Source organism: Scyliorhinus torazame, chromosome 2, assembly GCF_047496885.1.
Source record: "Scyliorhinus torazame isolate Kashiwa2021f chromosome 2, sScyTor2.1, whole genome shotgun sequence".
In the NCBI taxonomy this organism is placed as follows: Eukaryota; Metazoa; Chordata; class Chondrichthyes; order Carcharhiniformes; family Scyliorhinidae; genus Scyliorhinus; species Scyliorhinus torazame.
Window position 1 is genome coordinate 121608183 of NC_092708.1, and position 24734 is coordinate 121632916.

Here is a 24734-nt window from a genome sequence, read left to right on the forward strand (position 1 = left end):
AATCAAAAAGAGCTTTGAAATCTTAAATACTTGGGAGGTCACCTTAATGGTAAACAAAAATAATTGTTTCACTTTGGCAGTGTTTGCATATTCAAGTATGACGAGTGATGTTTTTGAATTGCATGCCAGGCCAACCCTCTTCTGACCAAGATCTGTTACCTGGTTTCAGATCTAATGTTGCTTGTCATTGGGCTTTTGAAAGGAAATACAGTTGGCATTTATATATGTCAAAATCTGACAGTAAAATAGATGTAAAGCTTTTCTTTGATGAGATGACATACTCACACATACCCTGTTACAACTTGTTTCTGTTCTTGTCAGGATTCTAAATGGAAAATGTATGTGGAACTGGATGGTGACGAAGTGGCATTGACCTACATCAAGGATGTAACTTTCAATGCTAATCGGCAGGATACAGATGTAATTAAAATGACCAAGGTAAAGCTGTTTGGGCACACTTTTTGTGTAAATTCATTTCATGTTGAACATTCAAAGTCAATGTGTTTTTGCATTTTTGTGCATTAAGATGGAGTCGAGTTTACATGAATTCGACTTTTCTGCAATTTAGTTCGACTCACGTTCTCCATATTATTATGTGCTCAGCTTGATGGCAGAATTGTAACTTATTACTAGAGATAAAAATGAAATAATACACAGCTTGTATTTATTCCTTTTTGTTATGTCAGCTCCTAAGTGTTAGTGTATCAGAGCAATGATTCATCTGCTTAACTGTGCTACACAAAATATGCTTGTATAATTTAGTGAGTCTGATTGTCTCAGTGGTAGCAATCCAGTCTCTGAGTCAGAGGTTTGTGGGTGAAAGCCCTTTCTAGAACTTTAATCCCAGGTCTCCTATGCCTGTTCCAGAGAATGTAGAAGGTCCCGTGAAGGACGGCAGACAAGACCCTTGATGTTCTAGTAAAATTTAGTCCTCAATAAGCACAAAGAACAGATAAAATAAATCTAATTTATTTGCCTTAACTGTCTACAAAACACATTGAGCTGCAGATAATTAATTGGCGATGAAGTATGTTGAGATGTAAATCAAGACTTTCTAATGCACCATAATTCTATCATGGTGGAAATAGCATAGAATTACAACATTGGCTCTACCTGTTTATGTCGGCAATTATCTCCATGACAGCGGCAATCTTAAATTCATGTGGCTACTTGTTTCCATATCCCTCTTCTTCAACTATCAAACTAATTTTTGACAATTGACATGAGGCTAGATTTAACATGCTGCCCTGGACAAAAAGCTGGGGGTGGGAGCACACCCACAATTCTTGTAGATGCCCTGCAGCGATTTAATTGCTTTAACACGAAACTTCAGAGGCAGTCCTGTGTTAAAGAGATGCCAGCCAATTGGGGGCATCTCTGCCATCCTGCCAGCGCCTGCGGGAGCATTGCCACTGCTGGGGCTACATGCATCATGTCTTGTGTCTCACAGGATCACCTGGCGATGAGGCGGGCCCTTCTGGTGTTCCTTGTCCCCGGCCACAACCCCAGGACACGTTGAGCGACGAGGCAGCACTGGGCAGCGATGCAAGCCCCCAAACGCTAGCCCGCACCAATCCGAGGACGGCACACATGCAGCGGTACATCAGGTGGAGATAGGAACCCCTGAGGAGGCGGGCAGTCAGAGGGCGGCCTGACCCCAGGGACGAGCTGCCGTTCAGATGGGTATTGGGCTTCTGGAAAGGGCAGTGCCATTGATGCTTGAGATGCAGTCACAGAGTCGGGGACTACATGGTAGGTTGTCAGCAACCATCCAGCGCCTGCGGGTGCAGTTGAAGGAGTCCAACCTCCTGCAGGGGCAGGAGGCAGTGCCGGCCATGCGTGCTACCCAGGCCAAAATCGCACATGTGGCGTCCATGGTGGTGGTCTTGGGAACAAACTTATCGGCCATGGGTTAGGATGTCCAAGGCCTCGGGCACTGTGTGCAGGCGGTGGCTGAGACACAGGACAGGGCTGCCCTGTCACAGGCAGCCATGTACCAGAGCCACCTGGACATTGCAGCAGCGCTCCAGAGCTTGGCCCAGTCACAACGGATCTTGGCTGGAGGCGTCGACGGCATTGCCCGGCCGCCGGCTGACCTGAGCCAGTCACAGAGAGTTGTGGCACAGTCATTGAGTGAGGTGGCCTTTTCCTTGTGCTCCATGGCGGTGCACATTGAGACCTCGGTCGAGACGAGTGCAGGCCTCCAGGACTGGCAGCGCCTGGTAGCAGGGGAGCCCCCAGAGCTTATTCCAGCTGCACCACTGTCCCAAGGAGTAGCCCTGGGGCCATTGGGCACCCTGAGAGAGGAGGATGTTATGGGGCCTGTGCCGGTGACCCCCACAGGGAAGGTGTTAGAACACCGCAGAGCCTCAGACACCCACTCTACCCCTCCCCTCCTGTCCCTGGCGCATCTGATGGGCAGCGGGCAGAACAGGGTGGCATAATGCCACCTCGGACACCTGAGAGCTTGCCAGGCCCATCCACGCCTAGTCACTCCTGAGGGTGGCTGCCATAGGTGACCCAAGTCACAGGGCGGGAATCGCAAAGGGCCGCCCCCACACCTGATGTAGCGCCTGGGGATCCACCAAGACATAGCATTAGGGTCTGTAAGACCAGAAAGTTAGGCCCCGTTGTTAAGTTGGAACTGGTGCACCACACAGGATAGCGTTAGGGGCTAGGGCACAAACCTGTAGAAACATGTTCACCTGTTCACAAACATTTCAATCTGCCTCGGTCGGGCATAACGTGGCACAGTGGTTAGCACTGCTGCCTACAGCATTGAGGACCCAGGTTCGATCCCGGGCTCGCATCACTGCCCGTGTGGAGTTTGCACATTCTCCCCATGTTTGTGTGGGTTTCACCCACACAATCCAAAGATGTGCAGGATAGGTGGATTGGCCACACTATATTGCCTCTAATTGGGAAAAAAAAAGTAATTGGATACAAAAAATTTACTTTTAAAAACCTGCCTTGGTGCTCTGTCAGATTGGTATGAGGGATGGGCTGGCTGCAGAGGGGGCATTCGAGGGGATGGGAATGTGCAGCCGTTGGAGATGGGCATGGGCCAGGGCCCCAGATCAGCCACCGCTCACCGCCCTGGTACCCGGCCCCATCCCTCTCCACCCCAACCACCGGCCCCCCTGCACCCAATCCCCACCTCCACCACCCCAAGATTCGATGGAACTGTGTGATGGAATGGCCATCTTGCACGCAGGGGTCACCCAGGTCGACGGTGGAAAGTCTGTCGTGGGCAGGGGTCAGATGTTGTTGAGCGATGCAGAGCACCAGAGCTCTTTGCAGAGCGGGTCGTCATCATTCTCCATCCCATGTACCAGACCCGGGTTACTGCCAATCCAGGGCCTGCACCCTGTAGTGAGGCAGGTAGCAATATGGAGGGGGTTGCAAGTGCAGGGGGATTGGGGGAGGGGGGGGGGGCGGATGTTGGTGCAGGGAGAGTGGCCATGGGAGGGGGTGGTTGGCTGGGGGTGGGGGATTGTAGGGCTGGAATGGAATGTTCATGTTGCTGTCAGTCAGGCCTCTTAGTTGACAAACCCGGAGGCGATTAGAGCATCCCATGCGTGCCGACCCTGCCGCACACATTGTGCAGCACCCTGTGCTTGCACAGGCCCCATGCACTGCCCATCTTGGCTTTCCCCCGCATCCTCCTCGTTGGACAAGGTCTGCCATTTATCCCCCTCCTCCAGCATGTCGCCCCTCTGCTGCACAATGTTGTGCAGGACACCAGCAGGCCACCACGATGTGGCAGACCCTCCTAGGCCTATACTGGAGTGCACCTCCAGAGCGATCCAGGCACCTGAACCGCTTCCTCAGGACACCGATGCACCGCTCGATCACGCCATGGTCGCGACATCGGCCTGTAGGCGTCATCCGCAGTGATTGCAGCGGATAACCCCTGTCGCGGTTCCAGCTGTGGCAGATAGACCATATGGTCCCCCTACTCAGCCGGAGTTTTCGACAGCATGCCCAGTCCATCAAATCCTCGAATGGCAAGCGCTGCTGGTACACATGAACCCTGGATAAATGAAGAGTGCAGGAGTGCATGCCACGAGCAACATCAGGCATACCAGGTGTCAACCTGGTGAAGCTGCAACACAGGACTACTTGTGTACCAAACAGCATAAGCAGCAAGTAATAGACAGAACTAAGCGATTCCACAACAAACGCATCAGATCTAAGCTCTGTAGTCCTGCCACATCCAGTCTTGAATAGTGGTGGAAAATTAAACAACTCGCTGGAGGAGGAGGCTCCACAAATATCCCCAGCCTCAATGATGGAGTAGCCCAGCACGTATGTGCAAAAGTCAAGGCTGAGGCAAGAAGTGCCGAGTGGATGATCCATCTCTGTCTCCTCCAGAGGTCCCCAGCATCACAGATGTCAGTCTTCAGCCAATACAATTCACTCTACGTGATATCAAGAAAGGGCTGAAAGCACTGGATACTGCAAAGGATTTGGATCCTGACAATATTCCGGCAATTGTACTGAAGACTTGTACTCCAGACCTTTCCGCACCCTTAGCCAAGCTGCTCCAATGCAGCTGCAACACTGGCATCTACCCGACAATGTGGAAAACTGCCCAGGTGTGTCCTGTACACAGGAAACAGGACAAATGCAACCCAGCCAATCACCGCCCTATCAGTCTACTCCCCATCAGCAAAGTGATGGAAGGAGTCTCAACACTGCTATCAAGTGGCACTTACTCAGCAGGGACCTGCTCACAGACGCTCAGTTTGAGTTCCGCCAGGGTCACTCAGCTCCTGACCTCATTACAGCTTTGGTTCAAACATGGACAAAAGAGCTGAATGCCAGAGATGAGGTGACAGTGACTGCCCTTGGCATCAAGGCAACATTTGACAGAGTATGGCATCAAGGAGCCCTAACTAAACTGGAGTTGATGGGAATCGGAGACTCTCCGCTGGTTGGAGTCATACCTGGCACAAAGGAAGATGGTTGTGGTGGTTGAAGGTCAATCATCTCAACTCCAGGGCATCACTGCAGAGCTCCTCAGGGTAGTGTCCTAGGCCCAACCATCTTCAGCTGCTTCATCAATGACCTCCCTTCCATCATGAGGTCAGAAGTGGGGATGTTTGTGGATGACTTCACAATGTTCAGCACCATTCGCGACTCCTCAGATAATGAAGCAGTCCGTGTCCAATTGCAACAAGAGCTGGACACTATCCAGGCTTGGGCTGACAAGTGGCAAGTTACAATGTACCACACGAGTGCCAGGCAATGACCATCTCCTGCAAGAGAGGATCTAACTATCGCCCCCATTCAATGGCATTACCATCGTGAATCCCCCACAATTAGCACTCTGGGGGTTACCATTGATCGGAAACTGAACTGGACTAGCCATATTAATACTGTGTCTACCAGGGAAGGTCAAAGGCTAGGAATCCTACGGCCAGTAACTCACCTCCTGACCCCCCAAAGCCTGTCCACCATCTACAAGGCACAAGTCAGGAGTGTAATGGAATACTCTCCACTTGCCTGGATGAGTGCAGCTCCAACAACACTCAGGAAGCTTGATACCATCCAGGACAAAGCAGCCCATTTGATTGCTCCCCTTCCACAAACATTCAAACCCTCCACCACCGACGAACAGTGGCAGCCGTGTGTACCATCTACAAGATGCACTGCAGTAACGGTTCCTTTGACAACACCTTCGAAATCCACAACCACTACCATCTGGAGCAGCAGATACTAGGGAACCCCACCACCTGGAGCTTCCCCTCCAAGTCACTCACCACCCTGACTTGGAAATATATTTTCATTCCTTCACTGTCGCTGGGGCAATATCCTGGAACTCCCTCCCTAACAGCACAGTGGGTGCAACTACACCTGAAGGACTGCAGCGGTTCAAGAAGGCAACTCACCACCATCTTCTGATGGGCAACTAGGGATGGGCAATAAATGCTGGCCAACCAGTGAGGTCCACATCCCATAAATTAATTTATTTAAAATAAACTTTAAAACATTATGCGGCGCCTCCTTCCCACCATCTCCTTGGCCTGTTGGGTGGCCGGCTCGCCATCCTCACCAGCTGTCTCCTGTTCCTCTGAGACAAGCTCCGCTGCTGCAGGATCCTCCCCCAGCAGCTCCTGTTCGTAAAGCTTCAGTGCACCCCGCACGGCTGCAATGGCCAGGCAGATGGCAACCATACCTGGTTGGATTCCGAAATCCATTGTCTGCAGGGTGTGAAAGGCAGGCATGTTAGCATGGTGCGTATCCCCGTGCCCAAACCAGGTCCAACGGGCTACACGGTGACCCCGGTTTTCACTGCAGCTCCAGCTCCCGCTTGTCTCCCCCACCCCAGCCGTTCCCCCTGGAACTGCACCCCTGACCCCATCAGTGCCTGTACTGGCGGAGGCCTCTGGCCCTGACAACCATCCCTGCTGGCAGGTGTACCGGTGGCTGGCGCTACCCATGCCAGTAGTACGCTCCATGGCCCCATCCGCTACCGTCCTGTATGGGCTACCATGGGCATTGCCCTTGGTGTGCCGCGTGATGCTTCACCAGTGGGTGGTGTCCAGCTGTGGGTGGCCGGGGGTGGAGGAGTGGTGGTGGGGTGGAGGAAGGGGCTGGAGGTGGAGGGGGGGCGGGGCCTCTGTGGTCAGAATGCCATTGCCTTGCAGACTGCGGCAATGGCGGTCTGTGACTGGACACCCTGGTCCCGGGAGGAGTTCCCAATCCCACGGCCGATCCCCTGGTTACCCCCGCTACTCCCCCCAGCCCTGGCACATATCCCCCCTGCCCTCAGCCAGCCTTGCCAGCGGCAGGACTGGCAGCCCACGGTCGCACCTCTGGGAACATGTCCTACCTCCAGTCGCTCCCTCAGCGGCCACGGTGCCTGTTTCCCGATTTTTAAAACCACAAGTGAACCTCGCCATCCGTAATTCCTCCTGGCAAAGGCGGAGCATCATGGGAATCCCAGAGAATACTGGGACGGGCTCGTTAATGATGGGTAAATGGCATTTACTGTAAATGCGACGCTGAATGTATTCACACCGCTGTCGAGGCAGCGGAGCATGGCATTCTGTCGGGCGCCCTGCACCGGCCTCGATTTCCGGCTGTCATGTGTTTCCCGATTCCGGTGTCAGCGAACGGAATATCCTGTCCCTTAGTTTTAATCCTATATGCACAGCCAACTATCCTTGACCCCTCAACTGTGAGAAATAGTATATTTTGATCTAAAGTGTATCATCCTGTCATAATTTTGAACATTTCTATCAAACCGGGATCACTGTTATGCAAATTTTGTAATGTGAGGAATTGTTCCATTCTGAAAATGATATTTGGTGAGAACATCATTGGCTCATTGTTGTTCTTACTGAGTAAAAAGGCAAACCTAAACCAGAGGCTGGTTTAGCACAGTGGGCTAAATAGCTGGCTTGCAAAGCAAAACAATGCCAGCAGTGTGGGTTCAATTCCCGTGCCGGCCTCCCTGAACAGGCGCCGGAATGTGGCGACTAGGGGCTTTTCACAGTAACTTAATTGAAGCCTACTTGTGACAATAAGCAATTATTATAATATTATTATTATTAACTTCTTGGGCTGGATTTTTGCAGAGCCCGGTCAACTCTGGAGACGTTTAATAATGTAAGGTTGGACCTGGAAGCAGAAGTCCCTCCCCCATTTCCAGTAGATCCCATTTTTGCTGGTGAAGGAAGGAGGAATGTTGTGAATCACATGGTCAGAAAACTCAAACTTAGCAAGGCCATTTGAAATTAGTGCTGCATTCAAACAAACCCCATTTTCACTGGCCGGAAACCTCCATTTGGGAGACTATGCTCTCTTGCCAGAGATTAATCACCTCTGATTTGTGCTCCCAGCGCTGGGAGAGCAAATCCGAGGCAATTCACTACCCATTGCCATGCAAATCTATGCTTGGTCGGGATTGCAAGGGATTCCATCAAAAATCCTGTTATCGGGTTGCCATTCTGAGCGGGCGGCCCAATAGTGAGATCTGGTGGTTGGGCCCTTTCCCCCTCTGAAATGCAATTCTGCCCCCGACAGGATTTTCTGGGTCACTCCCTACACCACAGTCTGAGGGCAACCCATCCCCCGACCAGAGATACCCCACCAGAAACTCCCTATATAAGAAACCCCCACCAGAGACTTGTCCATAAGAGAGACCCCCACCCAAGACACTCTCCATAAGAGAGGACCCTGCATGAAAGCCCCCCATAAGAGAGACCCGTGCCTGGAAGCCCCAACAAGAGAGACCCTCCCATAAGAGTTGGAGTTAATGATAATGCTGGACTGCTTTGATTGACGAGGCATCTGGCGCCTTGTAGAAAGAAAATCACCATCTGTTCATGCAATTTCAATTGCGTTACATTTCCCAAGGGCTGTATTACAACTGAGATCATTATGAATGCTTGGCTGAATTTCAAAAACCACAAAGCATTTATCTAACGGAGGGGTTGCTGAGTTCACATTTTGATTGATATTCTAAGGAGGCTCCTAAAGGATTTGCTGTATTTGATGCAGTTACTGAATAGAAGTTTGTTTTTACAACAGATTGAATGCTTGAGGGAATTAAAATCTTTGAATGGATGTCATGAGTGGCATTTTAGTCTGTATCAAATGTGTATGAGTGAGAGCTCAATTAAATTGTTAGAGGTTTTGTTTTCCCTTCATCTCTATGTGACACCTGAGGTCTGCCCATATTGGATATTGGTTTATGGTGCTGTCATGGGGGTATGAAGTGGTTTGGAAGGGGGACTGTGGAATGTGTGGGGATGAGAGTGTGTGAGGGGTGAGAACTAAGGGGCCTAACAGTTTCTAAAACAACTGAGAAAAAGGTCATAGAGAACCAAAGCAGGCCTTCGAACCAGCCCACCTTGGCACTGCCCCACCCCCATGCCTGCCTATGATCTGCTTCCAGGCTCAGCGAACCTGACTCTATCCTGCTCCCCCCTCTCTAGTACGAAAATTGGATGTAACGGGGCCTTGAAACCAAGACGGATCTGCTGAATCCCAACTCAAGCTACCAACTTCGATAGCATAAAATCCGGAATTTTGTGTCTGTGCTGATAAATACAGAAACATTAGAATTGCTATCATTCATACCTGCACCTCGACATGCTCCACTGTTACAGAGATTACTGTAATGGTGTAAATGTATGCAAAGTGTGCCTCAATAGACTGATGAAAAGTCAGGGTTTGTACAATCAGGAGTAATTAAGGTTTAAACTAAGAGGGTAAATGTTAAATATTACTGAACAATGTTTCTGGCCCAAAACATTTAGGCTGGGATTCTCTGAGCCTCCGCGCCGAAATCGTGCTCGGCGCCGGGGCGGAGAATGGGGTCTCAGACCCACAGCGCCGGGATGCGATACTCTGCGGACCGGAGAATCACCACCAACTGCGCGTGTGCGGTCGACGCAGCGCCGGTCGGGAGCGTTGAAAGAGGCCCCCGTGGTAATTCTCCGCGATCGACCCGCCGAGTTCTGCCGGCGTGGTCCCAACCTGGTTCCACCTGGCGGGAGCTCGTCCTGGTAGGGGGGGGCGGGGGGATCAGACTCCAGGGGGGGCCTGCACAACGGCCAGGCCAGGCCCGCAATTGGGGGCTACCGATCGGCGGGCGCGCGCGGTCCGGGGGGGGGCTATCTTCCGCGCTGACCCGTTGTGTGGCTCCGCCATGTTGCGGCAGGGTCCCAGGTTCAATTCCTGGCTTGGGTTACTGTCTGTGTGGAGAAATCTTCTTGCATGAGCCTCCACAGAAAGCTAACTGATATTACAAGCCAACACATGCCTGGATTTCCACTCATCCAGTATCCTGTTCCAGCAAGAATTGTTGGATTGTGAACAGCTGTGCTACAGCCCACCCTGCCCATTTAGGCTAATTAGTCAACCACAGGGCTGTACCGCCTGAGCTCATTTTGCCATCATAAATCTAGAATGAACCTGGCGCTTTTCTGGTATGTGTGCATATTTGTTGACTGAGTCATCAAGTAGGTGGGAGCTGTTTTCTATATATTTGCTAATGAGCTCAGTGAAGAGGTAATATGGAACTTCAATGTACAGCAGCTTGGAGAAGAAAGCACAAACCAAGCCTAGAAATAAAGAAATATTTGCAAGTCATATATAATAGACTTCACCACGACTAAATTATGCAAATTGATTTACTGAAGCAATAGTGGATGGAAAGGAATTGGTTGATCAAATGAAAAACATTTTTTCTTAATTGGCTGGAAAACGCTTTAGAATATGGTTAGCACTGTTGCTTCACAGCGTCAGGGTCCCAGGTTCGATTCTTGGCTTGGGTCACTGTCTGTGCAGAGTTTGCACATTCTCCCCGTGTATGCGTGGGTTTCCTCCGGGTGCTCCGGTTTCCTCCCACAAGTCTCGAAACACATACTGTTAGATAATTTCGACATTCTGAATTCTTCCTCCATAGACCCAAACAGGCGCCGGAATGTGGCGACTAGGGGCTTTTCACAGCAACTTCATTGCAGTGATAATGTAAGCCTACTTGTGACAATAAAGATTTTTTTTAAATTGTTATAGCATGTACAGTTATACTGTCCATTCACAGATCCAATCTTTCAGGGTTCTTTCTATGCCTTGTTGATCTTCTTAACTTTGGTAGATATGATGAATCTGTTTGACAATCTTTCATTTCTGTAGATGCAACTGGTATGACCACATCACTATTGAGAACTTCAGACTGTACAATGATATTTGATTCGTCCTCTGGTTGTGTTGGTTTTGAAGAATATAAGTTTTCATAGATATCGCCCGCTTCAGTTGAGCAACAGGTTGTTTAACATTTAGGAGTGTTTCTCTGTTTCTGTTTCTCTGTAGAACCTGTCCTTGCTCCGTGATTAGTGTAAGATCTTGGACCTATTTTCTATAATACTGTTGCACATTTTGATCAGCCATCAGGATCCTGCACCCTCACTACATCATCGGGTTTTAAAGGTTTCAGAGCCCTGGTTGACTTGTCATAGTACCTCTTCTGCTTCTTTTGAGGTTGCAACTGAAACCTTATCTTGTCATTTACTTGCTGTTTGATATGGCATGGCAGAGATGTTTGTAGCTTTCGACTCAGCAACAGTTCTGATGGCAACAATCCACAACTTAAAGGAGATGCTCGATAGCTGAGCAATGCTAGATATGGATCATCTTGACTGTCCATAGGCTTTTTCAGTAATTGTTTGACTATCTGCACACCTTTTTCTGCTTTGCCATTGTATTGCGGGTACAATGCTTGATGTTACATGTGTGAAGTCATAATGCTGTGCAAATGCCTTCCATTCTTTACAGTTGAAACACGGTCCATTATCACTCATATCTACCTGATGTATGCCATGTCGTGCAAACATTGCTTTTCTGTGCATAATAACACAATTTGCTGACGAGCTTGACAACTGTGCTACTTCTGGATAGTTTGAATAGTAATTTTTGAAATAAATTTAGAGTACCCAATTCTTTTTCTTTCCAATTAAGGGGCAATCCACCTAACCTGCACATATTTGGGTTGTGGAGGTGAAACCCACGCAAACACAGGGAGAATGTGCAAACAGGCAGTGACCCGGGGCTGGCATCTAACCCGGGTCCTCAGCGCCGTGAGGCAGCAGTGCTAATCACTGTGCCACCCCATGATAGTTTGAATAGTAGTCCTCTATTAGCATATATTCTTTACCATCAAGATAGAATAAGTCCATCCCATTTGCAATACTTCGTCTTTCTCTGTTGCTTCAACAATCAATCTTGACTTTGCATCTGACACTGATAGTGTTTCTGTGATCATATCCACATGAACTTGCACATCCTCTCCATGGAATTGTCATCTAGTGCTGCTGTAGCTTTGGACAGTACATCCGCTACTACATTGTGCTTGCCCGGTGTGTAGATCAATTCAAAGTCATATCTCTGAAGTTTCATCATCATCCGTTGAATGCGAGGTGACATCTCACCAAGAATTGTCTTAACTGTGGCAACCAATGGTCTGTGATCTGTCTCGACAATGAAAGTACGTACACCATACACATAACTGTAGAATTTCTCTAATACGTTCACTAGCCCTAAACATTCTTTTCTATTTGAGCATAACGACATTCAGATTCTGTCACTGATCTGGAAGCATATGCTACTGGTTTCCAATCACTACCATTTTCCTGTTGCAGCAAAACTGCACTTACACCATCCTTCGATGTATCTGTTGAAACCTTTGTATTTTTTGTTGGATCGAAAAATGTTGAAATTGGAGTTGTTGTTAGAGCTGTTTTTAATATGATCTACTCTTGTTATGTTTGTTAGTCCAAGTGAAGTTATTCATTTTTTTCAGGACTTCCCTAAGACATGCTGTCTTCGCAGAGCGATTTGGTATAAATTTACCAATGAAATTGATTAGGCCTAGTATTCTTAGTACTCCCTTTTTGTCTGTTGGTTGAGGCGTAGTCATAATGGCTTGTATCGTCATGTCATCAGGCTTTATTCCTTGAGCAGACAACCTGTCTCCTAGGGACGTTATTTCCTTCACACCAAACTGTCATTTGGCCTTGTTGAGACGTAGCTAATTTTTTCTGACATTTTGCTATACCTTTATTAGTCTGTCATTGTGGTCCTCTTGGGTGGAACCTCAAATGATGATGTCACCGACTTATACTCCAACACCCTGAATGCCTTCAACAATGTGTTCCATCGCTCTGTGGAAAATTTCTGACGCTGAGATTATACCAAAGGGCATACGAAGAAAGCAATATCCACCAAACGGAGTATTGAACGCACAATACTTGGTACTTTCTTCATCTAACTTGAGCAGCCAGAATCCTTGCAAAGTATCAAGGTTGCTGAAATATGTCGCACCAGACATCTCACTTGTGATCTCCTCTCGCTTGGGTATCAAATTCATATTTGCATTTAGATATTTAGGATTGATGCATATCCTAAGATCATTTCACATTTTTACATGCACCATCGAATTGACCCAATCTGTTGATCTTTTTGATAACACCAAGATGTGTAAATTTGTCTAATTCAGCTTTTAGACGGTCACGTAATGGTGCTGGGACTCTTCTCGGAGCATGTATCACTGGTTGAGCATCATTTTTTAAATGAATGTTTCCGGTGAAAAGCAAAACACCAAAACCCTGGTAAATGTCTGGAAAAGCCTGCATAATGGACTCCACTGATCCACTGTGTGTACTCAGTGCACAGTCAGTGCGGTGCACTCTTTTTAGCAGTTCCAGCACTTCAGCACCTAGCAGCAACTCACATTCTTTAGCTACTATGGAGAATTTGACTTTGTGAACTTATCTTTTACTTGGACACCACGTTCACACATCCCCAATGTGTCAATTTTCAGACCATTATAGTCCTTCAGATTGGTTTGATTGCTATTCTCAGTTTTATTTTCAAAGCTTCAATGTCACTGATGCTTATGAGGTTCACCCTTTACCAGGTGTCTAATTTAAAATTGATGAGTGATTTACTTATTAACAAAGAAACTGTCCAGTTGTTTTTGAAATATCAATTTTATAACTTTTTGTTTCTGTAGGCGACATTTTACTCTGGCTTCGTTGGCCGTCTTCATTCGAGACTACATCAATGAAAAATGTGCCTTCTGAGTTAATATCGTCAACAGTATTGATAGACCTTTCTAGATTGACTTTCCTGTTTGTGAATCATAGTTTGGCAAAATGAGCTTTACCTTTACACTTTGTGCAAATCTTTCTCTATGCTGGACTTTGCCTCGGTAGGTACCTGTTTCCACACCTTTTACATGTAATGACTGCTTCTGGCAAGCGTTTAAAATGTCCACCGCTACTGAGACCACATTTTATTTTCGAGTGTGTCACAACATCAATGCCATTGGCATCGCTCCCAATTTTCGTGCCAAAACTCTGTGCATTCAGTCTGTTTATATGCTGTGCAGCTAGTTCACTAGCATGGCAAATCTTACTCACGTTTTCCAAATGAAGCTCATTCTCTTGTAAGAGAAGTTCATGCACCTTACTTATCATTATTAATTCCAAAGACAATTTGATCTAGAATCATTGAGGATTTAACGTCACGAAGTTACAGATTTGTGCTTTCAACTTGAGGTCAGTCCGAAAGCTATCAAAAGGCTTGCCCGTCTACTGCATGCGCGTTCTAAATATTTAGCGCTCGAAAGTTTCATTCTTTTTTGGAGTACAATGCTCATCAAATTTCTTAATGATGTCATCAAAGCTTTTACCATCTTCCTCCCATTCAAAAACAAATGTGTTGTAAATCTCTATCGCCTGGGGGCCTGCTACAGTCAGCAATAAAGCTATTTTTTTTTGTTCATCTTGCTGCGCTTGTAATGGTAAGACTGCCACATACAGCATAAGACCATAAGACATAGGAGCGGAAGTAAGGCCATTCGGCCCATCGAGTCCACTCCACCATTCAATCATGGCTGATTTCAACTCCATTTACCCGCTCTCTCTCCATAGCCCTTAATTCCCTGAGAAATCAAGAATTTATCAACTTCTGTCTTAAAGACACTCAACGTCCCGTCCTCCACCGCCCTCTGTGGCAATGAATTCCACAGACCCACCACTCTCTGGCTGAAGAAATTTCTCCTCATCTCTGTTCTAAAGTGACTCCCTTTTATTCTAAGGCTGTGCCCCCGGGTCTTAGTCTCCCCTGTTAATGGAAACAACTTCCCTACATCCACCCTATCTAAGCCATTCATTATCTTGTAAGTTTCTATTAGATCTCCCCTCAACCTCCTAAACTCCAATGAATATAATCCCAGGATCCTCAGACGTTCATCGTATGTTAGGCCTACCATTCCTGGGATCATCCGTGTGCATCTCCGCTGGACCCGCTCCAGTGCCAGTATGTCCTTCCTGAGGTGTGGGGCCCAAAATTGCTCACAGTATTCTAAATGGGGCCTAACTAACGCTTTATAAAGCTTCAGAAGTACATCCCTGCTTTTATATTCCAAGCCTCTTGAGATGAATGACAACATTGCATTTGCTTTCTTAATTACGGACTCAACCTGCAAGTTTACCTTTACAGAATCCTGGACTAGGACTCCCAAGTCCCTTTGCACTTCAGCATTATGAATTTTGTCACCGTTTAGAAAATGGTCCATGCCTCTTCTTTTTTCCAAAGTGCAAGACCTCACACTTGCCCACGTTAAATTTCATCAGCCATTTCTTGGACCACTCTCCTAAACTGTCTCAATCTTTCTGCAGCCTCCCCACCTCCTCCATACTACCTGCCCCTCCACCTATCTTTGTATCATCGGCAAACTTAGCCAGAATGCCCCCAGTCCCGTCATCTAGATCGTTAATATATAAGGAGAACAGCTGTGGCCCCAACACTGAACCCTGCGGGACACCACTTGTCACCGGTTGCCATTCCGAAACAGAACCTTTTATCCCAACTCTCTGCCTTCTGCCTGACAGCCAATCGTCAATCCATGTTAGTACCTTGCCTCGAATACCATGGGCCCTTATTTTACTCAGCAGTCTCCCGTGAGGCACCTTATCAAAGGCCTTTTGGACGTCAAGATAGATAACATCCATTGGCTCTCCTTGGTCTAACCTATTTGTTATCTCTTCAAAGAACTCTAACAGGTTTGTCAGGCACGACCTCCCCTTACTAAATCCATGCTGACTTGTCCTAATCCGACCCTGCACTTCCAAGAATTTAGAAATCTCATCCTTAACAATGGATTCAAGAATCTTGCCAACAACCGAGGTTAGGCTAATTGGCCTATAATTTTCCATCTTTTTCCTTGTTCCCTTCTTGAACAGGGGGGTTACAACAGCGATTTTCCAATCCTCTGGGACTTTCCCTGACTCCAGTGACTTTTGAAAGATCATAACGAACGCCTCCACTATTTCTTCAGCTATCTCTTTTAGAACTCTAGGATGTAGCCCATCCGGGCCCGGAGATTTATCAATTTTTAGACCTTTTAGTTTCTCTAGCACTTTCTCCTTTGTGATGGCTACCATATTCAACTCTGCCCCCTGACTCTCCGGAATTGTTGGGATATTACTCATGTCTTCTACTGTGAAGACTGACGCAAAGTACTTATTTAGTTCCTCAGCTATTTCCTGGGGTGTCATTCTCCGCCGGCGGGAGTCTCCGTTTTGCCGGCACCGGGGGGTTTCCCGACGGCGTGGGGCTGCCCCACAATGGGAAACCCCATTGACCGGCCGGTGTTACGGAGACTCCCGCCGGCCGGTCGACGCAGAAATGTGGCAGGGCGGGTAGGAGAATTTTGCCCCTTGTCTCCCATCACAAAATTACCAGCGTCATTTTGGAGCGGCCCAATGTCAACTTTTGCCTCCCGTTTGTTTTTAATGTATTTAAAGAAACTTTTACTATCATTCCTAATGTTACTGGCGAGCCTACCTTCATATTTGATCCTCTCTTTCCTTATTTCTCTCTTTGTTATCCTCTGTTTTTGTAGCCTTCCCAATTCTGACTTCCCACTACTCTTTGCCACATTATAGGCTTTCTCTTTTGCTTTGCTGCATTCCCTGACTTCCTTTGTCAGCCATGGCTGCCTAATCCCCCCTCTGATAACCTTTCTTTTCTTTGGGATGGACCTCTGTACTGTGTCCTCAATTACTCCCAGAAACTCCTGCCATTGCTGTTCTACTGTCTTTCCCACTAGGCTCTGCTCCCAGTCGATTTTCGTCAGTTCCTCCCTCATGCCCCTGTAGTTACCTTTATTTAACTGTAACACCTTTACATCTGATTCTACCTCCTTTCTTTCAAATTGGAGGTTGAATTCGACCATATTATGATCACTGCCTCCTAAGTGCTCCCTTACTTTAAGATCTTTAATCAAGTCTGGTTCATTACATAACACTAAGTCCAGAATGGCCTGTTCCCTCGTGGGCTCCATCACAAGCTGTTCCAAAAAGCCCTCCTGTAAACAATCAATGAATTCCCTTTCCTTGGGTCCACTGGCAGCATTATTTACCCAGTCCACCTGCATATTGAAGTCCCCCATGATCACTGTGACCTTGCCTTTCTGACATGCACTTTCTATTTCGTGGTGCATTTTGTGCCCCTGGTCCTGACCACTGTTAGGAGGCCTGTACATAACTCCCATTATGGTTTTTTTTGCCTTTGTGGTTCCTCAACTCTACCCACACAGACTCCACATCATCTGACCCTATGTCGTTTACTGCTATTGATTTAATTTCATTCCTAATTAACAAGGCAACCCCGCCCCCTCTGCCCACCTCTCTGTCTTTTCGATAGGTTATGAATCCCTGGATGTTTAAATGCCAGTCCTGAACCCCCTGCAACCATGTCTCTGTGATGCCTACCACATCATACCTGCCAGTCACAATCTGGGCCACAAGCTCATCTACCTTGTTCCGTACACTGCGCGCATTTAAATATAGCACCTTTAATTCTCTATTGACCGTCCCTTTTTGTTTTCTTAGTGTGGTGGACCTTGGTTTACTGAGCCTTTCCATACACTGTGTCATATTTTGTGGGATGGGGATAATCGTAACCACTCTTGAGTTTTGTCTGTTCGTGTTTTTTTGTATTCCTAAGCAGCTACGCTCCCCACTGATTACTTCACCTCATGGTTCCCTGACTTTCCCTTCCCCCCCCAATCTTTAGTTTAAAGCCCTATTGACCACCCTATTTACTCTTTTCGCCAGAACACTGGTCCCAGCTCGGTTCAGGTGGAGACCATCCCAACAGTATAGGTCCCCCCTGTCCCAAAACTGATGCCAGTGTCCCATGAAAAGGAACCCCTCATTCCCACACCACTCTTTCAGCCACGTGTTAACTTCCCTTATTCTTGCCTCCCTATGCCAATTTGCACATGGCTCGGGCAGTAATCCGGAGATTATGACCCTTGAGGACCTGTTTTTTAATTTGAATCCTAGCTCTTTATAATCTCTAAACAGGTCCTCTTTTCTAGACTTGCCTATGTTGTTGGTACCGACATGGACCACAACAACTGGATCCTCCCCCTCCCTCTCCAGTATCCTTTCAAGCTGGTCAGAGATGTCCCGCACTCTAGCACCGGGCAGGCAACTTACCATGCGGGACTCTTTATCCTGCTCACAAAGGATACTATCTATCCCCCTGATAATAGAATCCCCCTACAACTACAACTTGCCTATTTACTCCCTCCCCTTGAATGGCCTGCTGAACCATGGTGCCTTGGTCAGCTGACTCATCCTTCCTGCAGCCCTGTTCGCCATCCAAACAGGGAGCAAGTGCCTCATACCTGTTGGACAGAGTCAAGGGCTGAGGCTCCTGAGTTCCTGACTGCTGGTTCCCTTTACCTGCCTGACTTGCAGTCACACCCTGCTGTCCCTGGCCACTGGCAGGATTTAAACTACTTACTCTGACAGGTGTGACTGCCTCCTGAAACACAGTGTCCAGGTAAGTCTCACCCTCCCGCATGAACTGCTGCTTAAATGTATGCCAATTGCCAGTTACTTGAAGATGCTGAGGCATTTCAAACTTCCATCTCCTTCTTTTACTGGTTTAGCATTTTCAGAGGTTTCATTCGATGTTCCTCTTTTTTTTTTCTTTGTACTGTTTCCGAATTTGAAGACCGTGGGCAGGATTCTCTAATCGCCGACATACAAATCGCGTTCGGCAATCAGCCGGAGAATCCACGTTTACGCTGGAATTGGGGCGGCGCAGTTTTTGCGAAACCACCATTTGGACGGCCTCAGGACATCACCTGAGGCCCTCCCCCAATGCCCCGCCCCGATGGGCCAAGTCCCCTACAGCATGGGGCGTGTGACCTCACAACGCTCGGGGACCTTGCGTAGCGGCTGTGGGTTGTATCCAGCGCCACCACAGTCGTGGGGGAGCCATTCCGCTGGCATGGGGGGCTTCGGTGGGGGCTGGGGGACTGGTGGGTGTGGTCTGGGGGTAGCGAGAGGGGTTACAGGGGGGCAGTGTTTGGCAGACCAGCTCCGTGCGCGGCCGGCGCCATGTTGCACGGCGCAGCCGCCGCTGTGCGCATGCATTGGCCACGGACCCATCTATTCTGTGGCCATATCCGCAGGTAAAGCCAGGGGCTTTATGCTGCGTGGCTGCTCGCCCCCACCAGATGGAGGAACGGTGCGGGGGCGGCGCCGGCTTGCTGGTCGAAGACCAGACGGATCCTGCGGACATAGCCGGAGGATCGCAGAATCCAACCCAGTGTCTTTCAAATGTTTACACTGCTGATCTTCAGTTTTTGATTACCACAACTGGTACCATGTTATGTTCTAGTACAGAGAGAATGACTGAGTCGGCGTACCAAAGAACATCTAGTTCTAGATGAGTCAAATTTATTATTGTATAGTAAGAAGTCTTACAACACCAGGTTAAGGTCCAACAGGTATGTTTCAACCACTAGCTTTCGGAGCACTGCTCCTTCCTCAGGTGAATGAAGAGGTATGTTCCAGAAACATATATAGAGACAAATTCAAAGATGCCAGACAATGTTTAGAATGCGAGCATTTGCAGGTAATTAAGTCTGTACAGATCTAGAGATAGGGGTAACCCCAGATTAAAGAGGTGTGAATTGTCTCAAGCCAGGACAGTTGGTAGGATTTCGCAGGCCAGAGGGTGGGGGATGAATGTAATGCGACATGAATCCCAGGTCCCGGTTGAGGCCGCACTCATGTGTGCGGAACTTGGCTATAAGTTTCTGCTCGGCGATTCTGCGTTGTCGCGCGTCCTGAAGGCCGGCTTGGAGAACGCTTACCTGGAGATCAGAGGCTGAATGCCCTTGACTGCTGAAGTGTTCCCCGACTGGAAGGGAACATTCCTTCCTGGTGATTGTCGCGCGATGTCCATTCATTCGTTGTCGTTGTTGCATGGTCTCGCCAATGTACCACGCTTTGGACGATGCCGGACTGATTTGCGCCGTTTTTGGTGCCGGTCGGCGGACATCGCGCCGATACCGGAGAATTGCGCCCCAGATGTCTTCTTGCACAATTTTGCACACTTCCGGGTTGGGCGCAAGCCCAACTTTATACGGAAAATTCTGGCCAAGGACTTTGATTCAACAACTGTTGTGGAACAGAATTCCATATTTGAACCACCGGGATTGGCTTTGCCTTTGGGAGGACAACCTGGGGGAAGGGGGTGAATATATCTTGGGGGAGCCCTCCATTGGAGCCAGGGGACCAGTTAACGAAGGACCCCCTCCCCCTGCACCTTCCTGGTGGGCGCAGGGGCGGGTGGATAGTAAGTGGGCAGACCACCTGCTGGATTTAACATACTTCTCAATCCACCCCGCCGCTACCTCCAACCTTCAAGCCCGCCTACAGAGAGGTATTAAATCCAACCTTCTATCTAAATTTCCCCTCCCTATCAGGGGTGTTGAGAGTAATTGCAGACTTCTTCTATAATAACAATTCTAATGAAAGTTCATGAGCTGAAATGTTAACTCTGCTGCTTTCGCCACAGAAGCTGCTAATCCTGCTGAGGATTTCCAGCATTCTCTTGTTTCATTTCAGATTCCCGGCAATCTCAGTATTTTCCTTTTGCAGAATCCTCCTGCTAACTCAGTTGGTTAACTCAGTTGAGACTTTCTTGGCCTCTGTGACTCAGTTACCCAGTGAGAAAAAAAACCTCTAGTATTTTTCTTAAAGTTTAGTAACATTCCATGTTTTAAGGGGTTGTCTATTTAAGACTGGGTTGGGAATTGTTTTCAATAAATAGGTTGCAAATCTTTGGAATTCTCTATTGCAGAGAGGTGCAGATGCTCAGGTGTTGAGTGTAATCCTCTCCGAGATCGCCAACTTTTTAGATACTAAGGAATTAAATATGTGTTGGTGTCATTGATAGCAGCTCAACCTTGGTCTTCTTGAATAGCAGAGCCGCTCGAGGGACTGAATGTTCTGCTCCTACTCCTATTTCTTATTTGCTTTTGTTAAGCTTCATTACTATTACCTCCATGCTTAGTGCATCAACGGTCATATAAAAAAGGAAGCATTCAGTATTGTACATTATTTTGTGTTGAAAAATTGATCTTTTTCCCCCATAATGTTATATTCTTACGGTTAAATAGTCACCCAAGAAGCATTCACTAGATTTCTGTGCATATTTCTGGAAGAAGTATATGTGTCAAGACTTGTTTGTAAAATATAAATGTATTGTTACAAATGTTCTCAGAAACTTGAATCATGTATAGATGTTAAATGAAACAATGGCTTGAATTTTCTAACCTTTCAAGCCGGCGGCATTTTTCAGTCCTGCCAATGGCGCACCCCCACCATGGCTTTCCTGGCAGCGAGGGGTGAATTCAACAGAAAACCCTGCTGACAACAGCGGCCAGAAGAACCCGGCGCCAGCCAATGGCAGGTCGTCCCACAGCAGCAGGTTGCGCAGAAAACCCGGCCTAATGATTTTTGTTTTGTCGGTTACTGTTCGGCAATGGCCATGACACCCTTCGTTTACCACTCACTACATTGAAAACCTCCTCAAACATGAAGCCATCATGTTCAGGCAAATAGATGGAAGAAGTACACGTCATTTTTATGCAATAGCTGGTCTAGAACTTTCCACTTCTGAAAGCTTCCAAATGTAATATTTAATTGGATTTCATGGTTTTGAAATGTTTCACATGTGTCATGTGAGAGTACCTTTAAGACATGGATGTTTAAGCAATGTACCTTTAAGAAAACAGTGATGTCAGAGAGTGGATGGAGCTGGGCTTTAGATCAGCCATTTTGAAGTTTCAGTTTGAAAAAGAGCTTGGGCGTCATTCTCCGACGCCCCAGTGGGTCGGAGAATGGCCGTTGGCCGCCGTGAATCCCGCCCCCGCCGGTTGCCAAAGTCTCCGGTACCGGATATTCGGCAGGGGCGGGAATCGGGCCGCGCCGGTTGGCGGGCCCCCCCTGCTCGATTCTCCGGCCCGGATGGGCCGAAGTCCCGCCGATAAATTGCCTGTCCCGCCGGCGTAAATTAGAGTACCTATTTACCGGAGGGACAAGGCGGCGCGGGCGAGCTCCGGGGTCCTGGGGGGGGGGCGCGGGGCGATCTGGCCCCGGGGGGTGCCCCCACGGTGGCCTGGCCCGCGATCGGGGCCCACCGATCCGCGGGCGGGCCTGTGCCGTGGGGGCACTCTTTCCCTTCCGCCTCCGCCACGGTCTCCACCATGGCGGAGGCGGAAGAGACTCTCCCCACTGCGCATGCGCGGGAAACTGTCAACGGCCACTGACGCTCCCGCGCATGCGCCGCCCCGACATGTCATTTCCGCGCCAGCTGGCGGGGCAACAAACGTCGTTTCTGCCAGCTGGCGGGGCGGAAATCCCTCCGGCGTCGGCCTAGCCCCTCAATGTTGTGGCTCGGCCCCCAAAGATGCGGAGCATTCCGCACCTTTGGGGCGGCGCGATGCCCGTCTGATTGGCGCCGTTTTGGGCGCCAGTCGGCGGACATCGCGCCGTTTGGGGAGAATTTCGCCCCTTGTGTGTGTCTGTGTGTTTCCAGAGAGCTGCTGTTTGAAGAAGCAGCTTGTGTGCATCTGTGTGTTTCCATGTGCTGCAGTTTGGAGGAAAAAAGCTTGGGGAGTGTCTGTGTTTTGCAGTGAGCTGGATTTGCTGTGATCTCTGCCATGAAAGACTATCTCTGGATCATTTGGGTGATTTAAACTCATAATAGTAAAGTCTTTAACTGATGTGATTCTGTTTAAAGGTGTTAAGTCTCTTGGAAGTTTGAAGGAACATTTTGAGAAATTATTTACTGTTGTAATATTTTCAGAGTTATCTTTGAAGAAAGGGGTGTTACGAGATCCAATGTTTAGTTAAAATGTTAAGTTGAGTTCATGGAATAAACATTGTTTTGTGTTTTAAAAACCCACGTGTCCATAATTGTAATCCCACACCTGGGGAACAAGCCGTGTCCTCGGAAAAGCAACAAATACATTAAAGGGGAGGTTGGTTGAACTCCATGATACATTTTGGGGTTCTGAAAACACCTCGCCCATAATACATGTTTAAAATCATAAATATTCTTTTATTGCAGCCTCCCTACCTAATGGAGAAGTGGATTGTGGGAATTAGTGAGAACCAGATTGTCGAATGCATTGTTACTTACGAGGTGAGTCTTGAAAACAAGCAATTGTTTTATTTAAAGTGCTTATATAAGATCCACACATGCTACATGTGAAGTTTTAGATTGAAACAATATGCTTTGAGAATAGTTTCAGGAGCCTGAAGAGATTAATTCTGATGTGACTTTGGCAGCCTTCAAATAATTCCATTTTCCCTGTCACCATCTTTTGAAATGACTTGTGGGCCATTCCAGCCCTCCCACCAATCCAATGTTATTAGATTTCTGCAGCCAAAGTGGCTGACAAACCAATTTCAAGCATTTACCTGTGCAATTCTGAAACTATCTGCTGGGAGGTACATAGAACGAGTTCAAGTTGAGCTCTCCAATTTTCTTTCCCTCCCATTGGTAAGACCTCACTTTTCTATCAAGTTGCCACAAAAATATGAGATACAGAGCAGGGCCATGTTAGAGTGAAAGTAACAGTCACTAAAATATGCAGTTTCTTTAATCATAAAAGCGAGTTTACCTCCATCTGAACACCAATTTGTTGTGGTCAGATTTCAGCAGTGTCTTATTGCCTATCATTCAAGTCTGATAGATTTTAAATTATGAGCGGTCCTCAATCGTAGTTGATAGAGTTTTATCCTTCATCTCTTCTTCTTCCTCTTGAGTTCTCTGCGAAAAGGCAAAGCGCCCTGGTGATTATGCGCTGAACCACAGCAATATACCAGTTCAACTCAGCCGGAATGGAGATCGAATCCCACGCTGTGGGCATTAATCTGATCCACATGCTGACTGTCTAGGCAATTGAGCTAACTGGCAACCCCACTCTCCGTCTGACTGTTACTATGTCTGATTTGCAGTATTGACGCAAGATTCCTGCACTGAAACATGTCCCAGTCCCCAATGCTAATATCCCTCATAAAAACAGGAAATACTCTGTACGTCACGTAACATCAGCTCAGGCTGCTGACTCCACACCACAGCTTCACTTTTCCATTTATGGATCCCTGTACATCATGGTAAATAGTACCTTCAATTAGCTCTCTCCTTTTCCCATCCCTTCCCTGCCTTAGTTACAATAATCTTTATTAGTGTCACAAGCAGGCTTACATTACCACTACAATGAAGTTACTGTGAACATCCCCTAGTCGCCACATTCCGGCGCCTGTTCGGGTACACGGAGGGAGGATTCAGAATGTCCAATTCACCTAACGACCGTCTTTCGGGACTTGTTGGAGGAAACCGGAGCACCCGGACGAAACCCACGCTGACACGGGGAGAACGTGCAGACTCCGCCAGGAATTGATCCTGGGTCCCTGGCGCTGTGAAGCAACAATGCTAATCACTGTGCTCCCGTGCTGCCCATGTATTCACCTTCTACCCAGCCAATCTCCATATTTAACATATCTTCCACCATCTGCAATCCGATGTTTTCATCAAACATACCTTCCCTAGCCAAAACTCTGAATTGTGGAGGAATCATTCCTTCCTGTGGCACCTTCGTTCATTCTTCTACCCCTACCACCCGCTCTCCATCCAGGGCACCTCCCCATGCAAGTTGCCATACAACTCCTCCTACATGAGTGTCTAGAACCATGTTTTGAACTACTTCCTCCAACTTAGTAACTTAATGTACTGTATTTTCTTTTCATCGAGGAGACTGAACACACTTTAGGAAGCCACTTTGCTGATCCCTTCCATTTAACCCACACAAGAGCAGCATGCAGGGAGGC

At 47.8% G+C, this 24734-nt stretch overlaps 1 protein-coding gene across 1 annotated transcript in view; it reads left to right on the forward strand.

Moving 5' to 3' along the window:
• The window catches only part of LOC140391556 (mitogen-activated protein kinase kinase kinase 20-like), a 249041-nt gene that overhangs the window by 207435 nt on the left and 16872 nt on the right, over positions 1-24734 (forward strand). Inside the window, exons 17-18 of the mRNA XM_072476180.1 lie at positions 322-438; positions 22969-23043. Coding sequence (XP_072332281.1) covers positions 322-438; positions 22969-23043 — 192 coding nt within the window. The remainder of the gene's footprint in view (positions 1-321; positions 439-22968; positions 23044-24734) is intronic.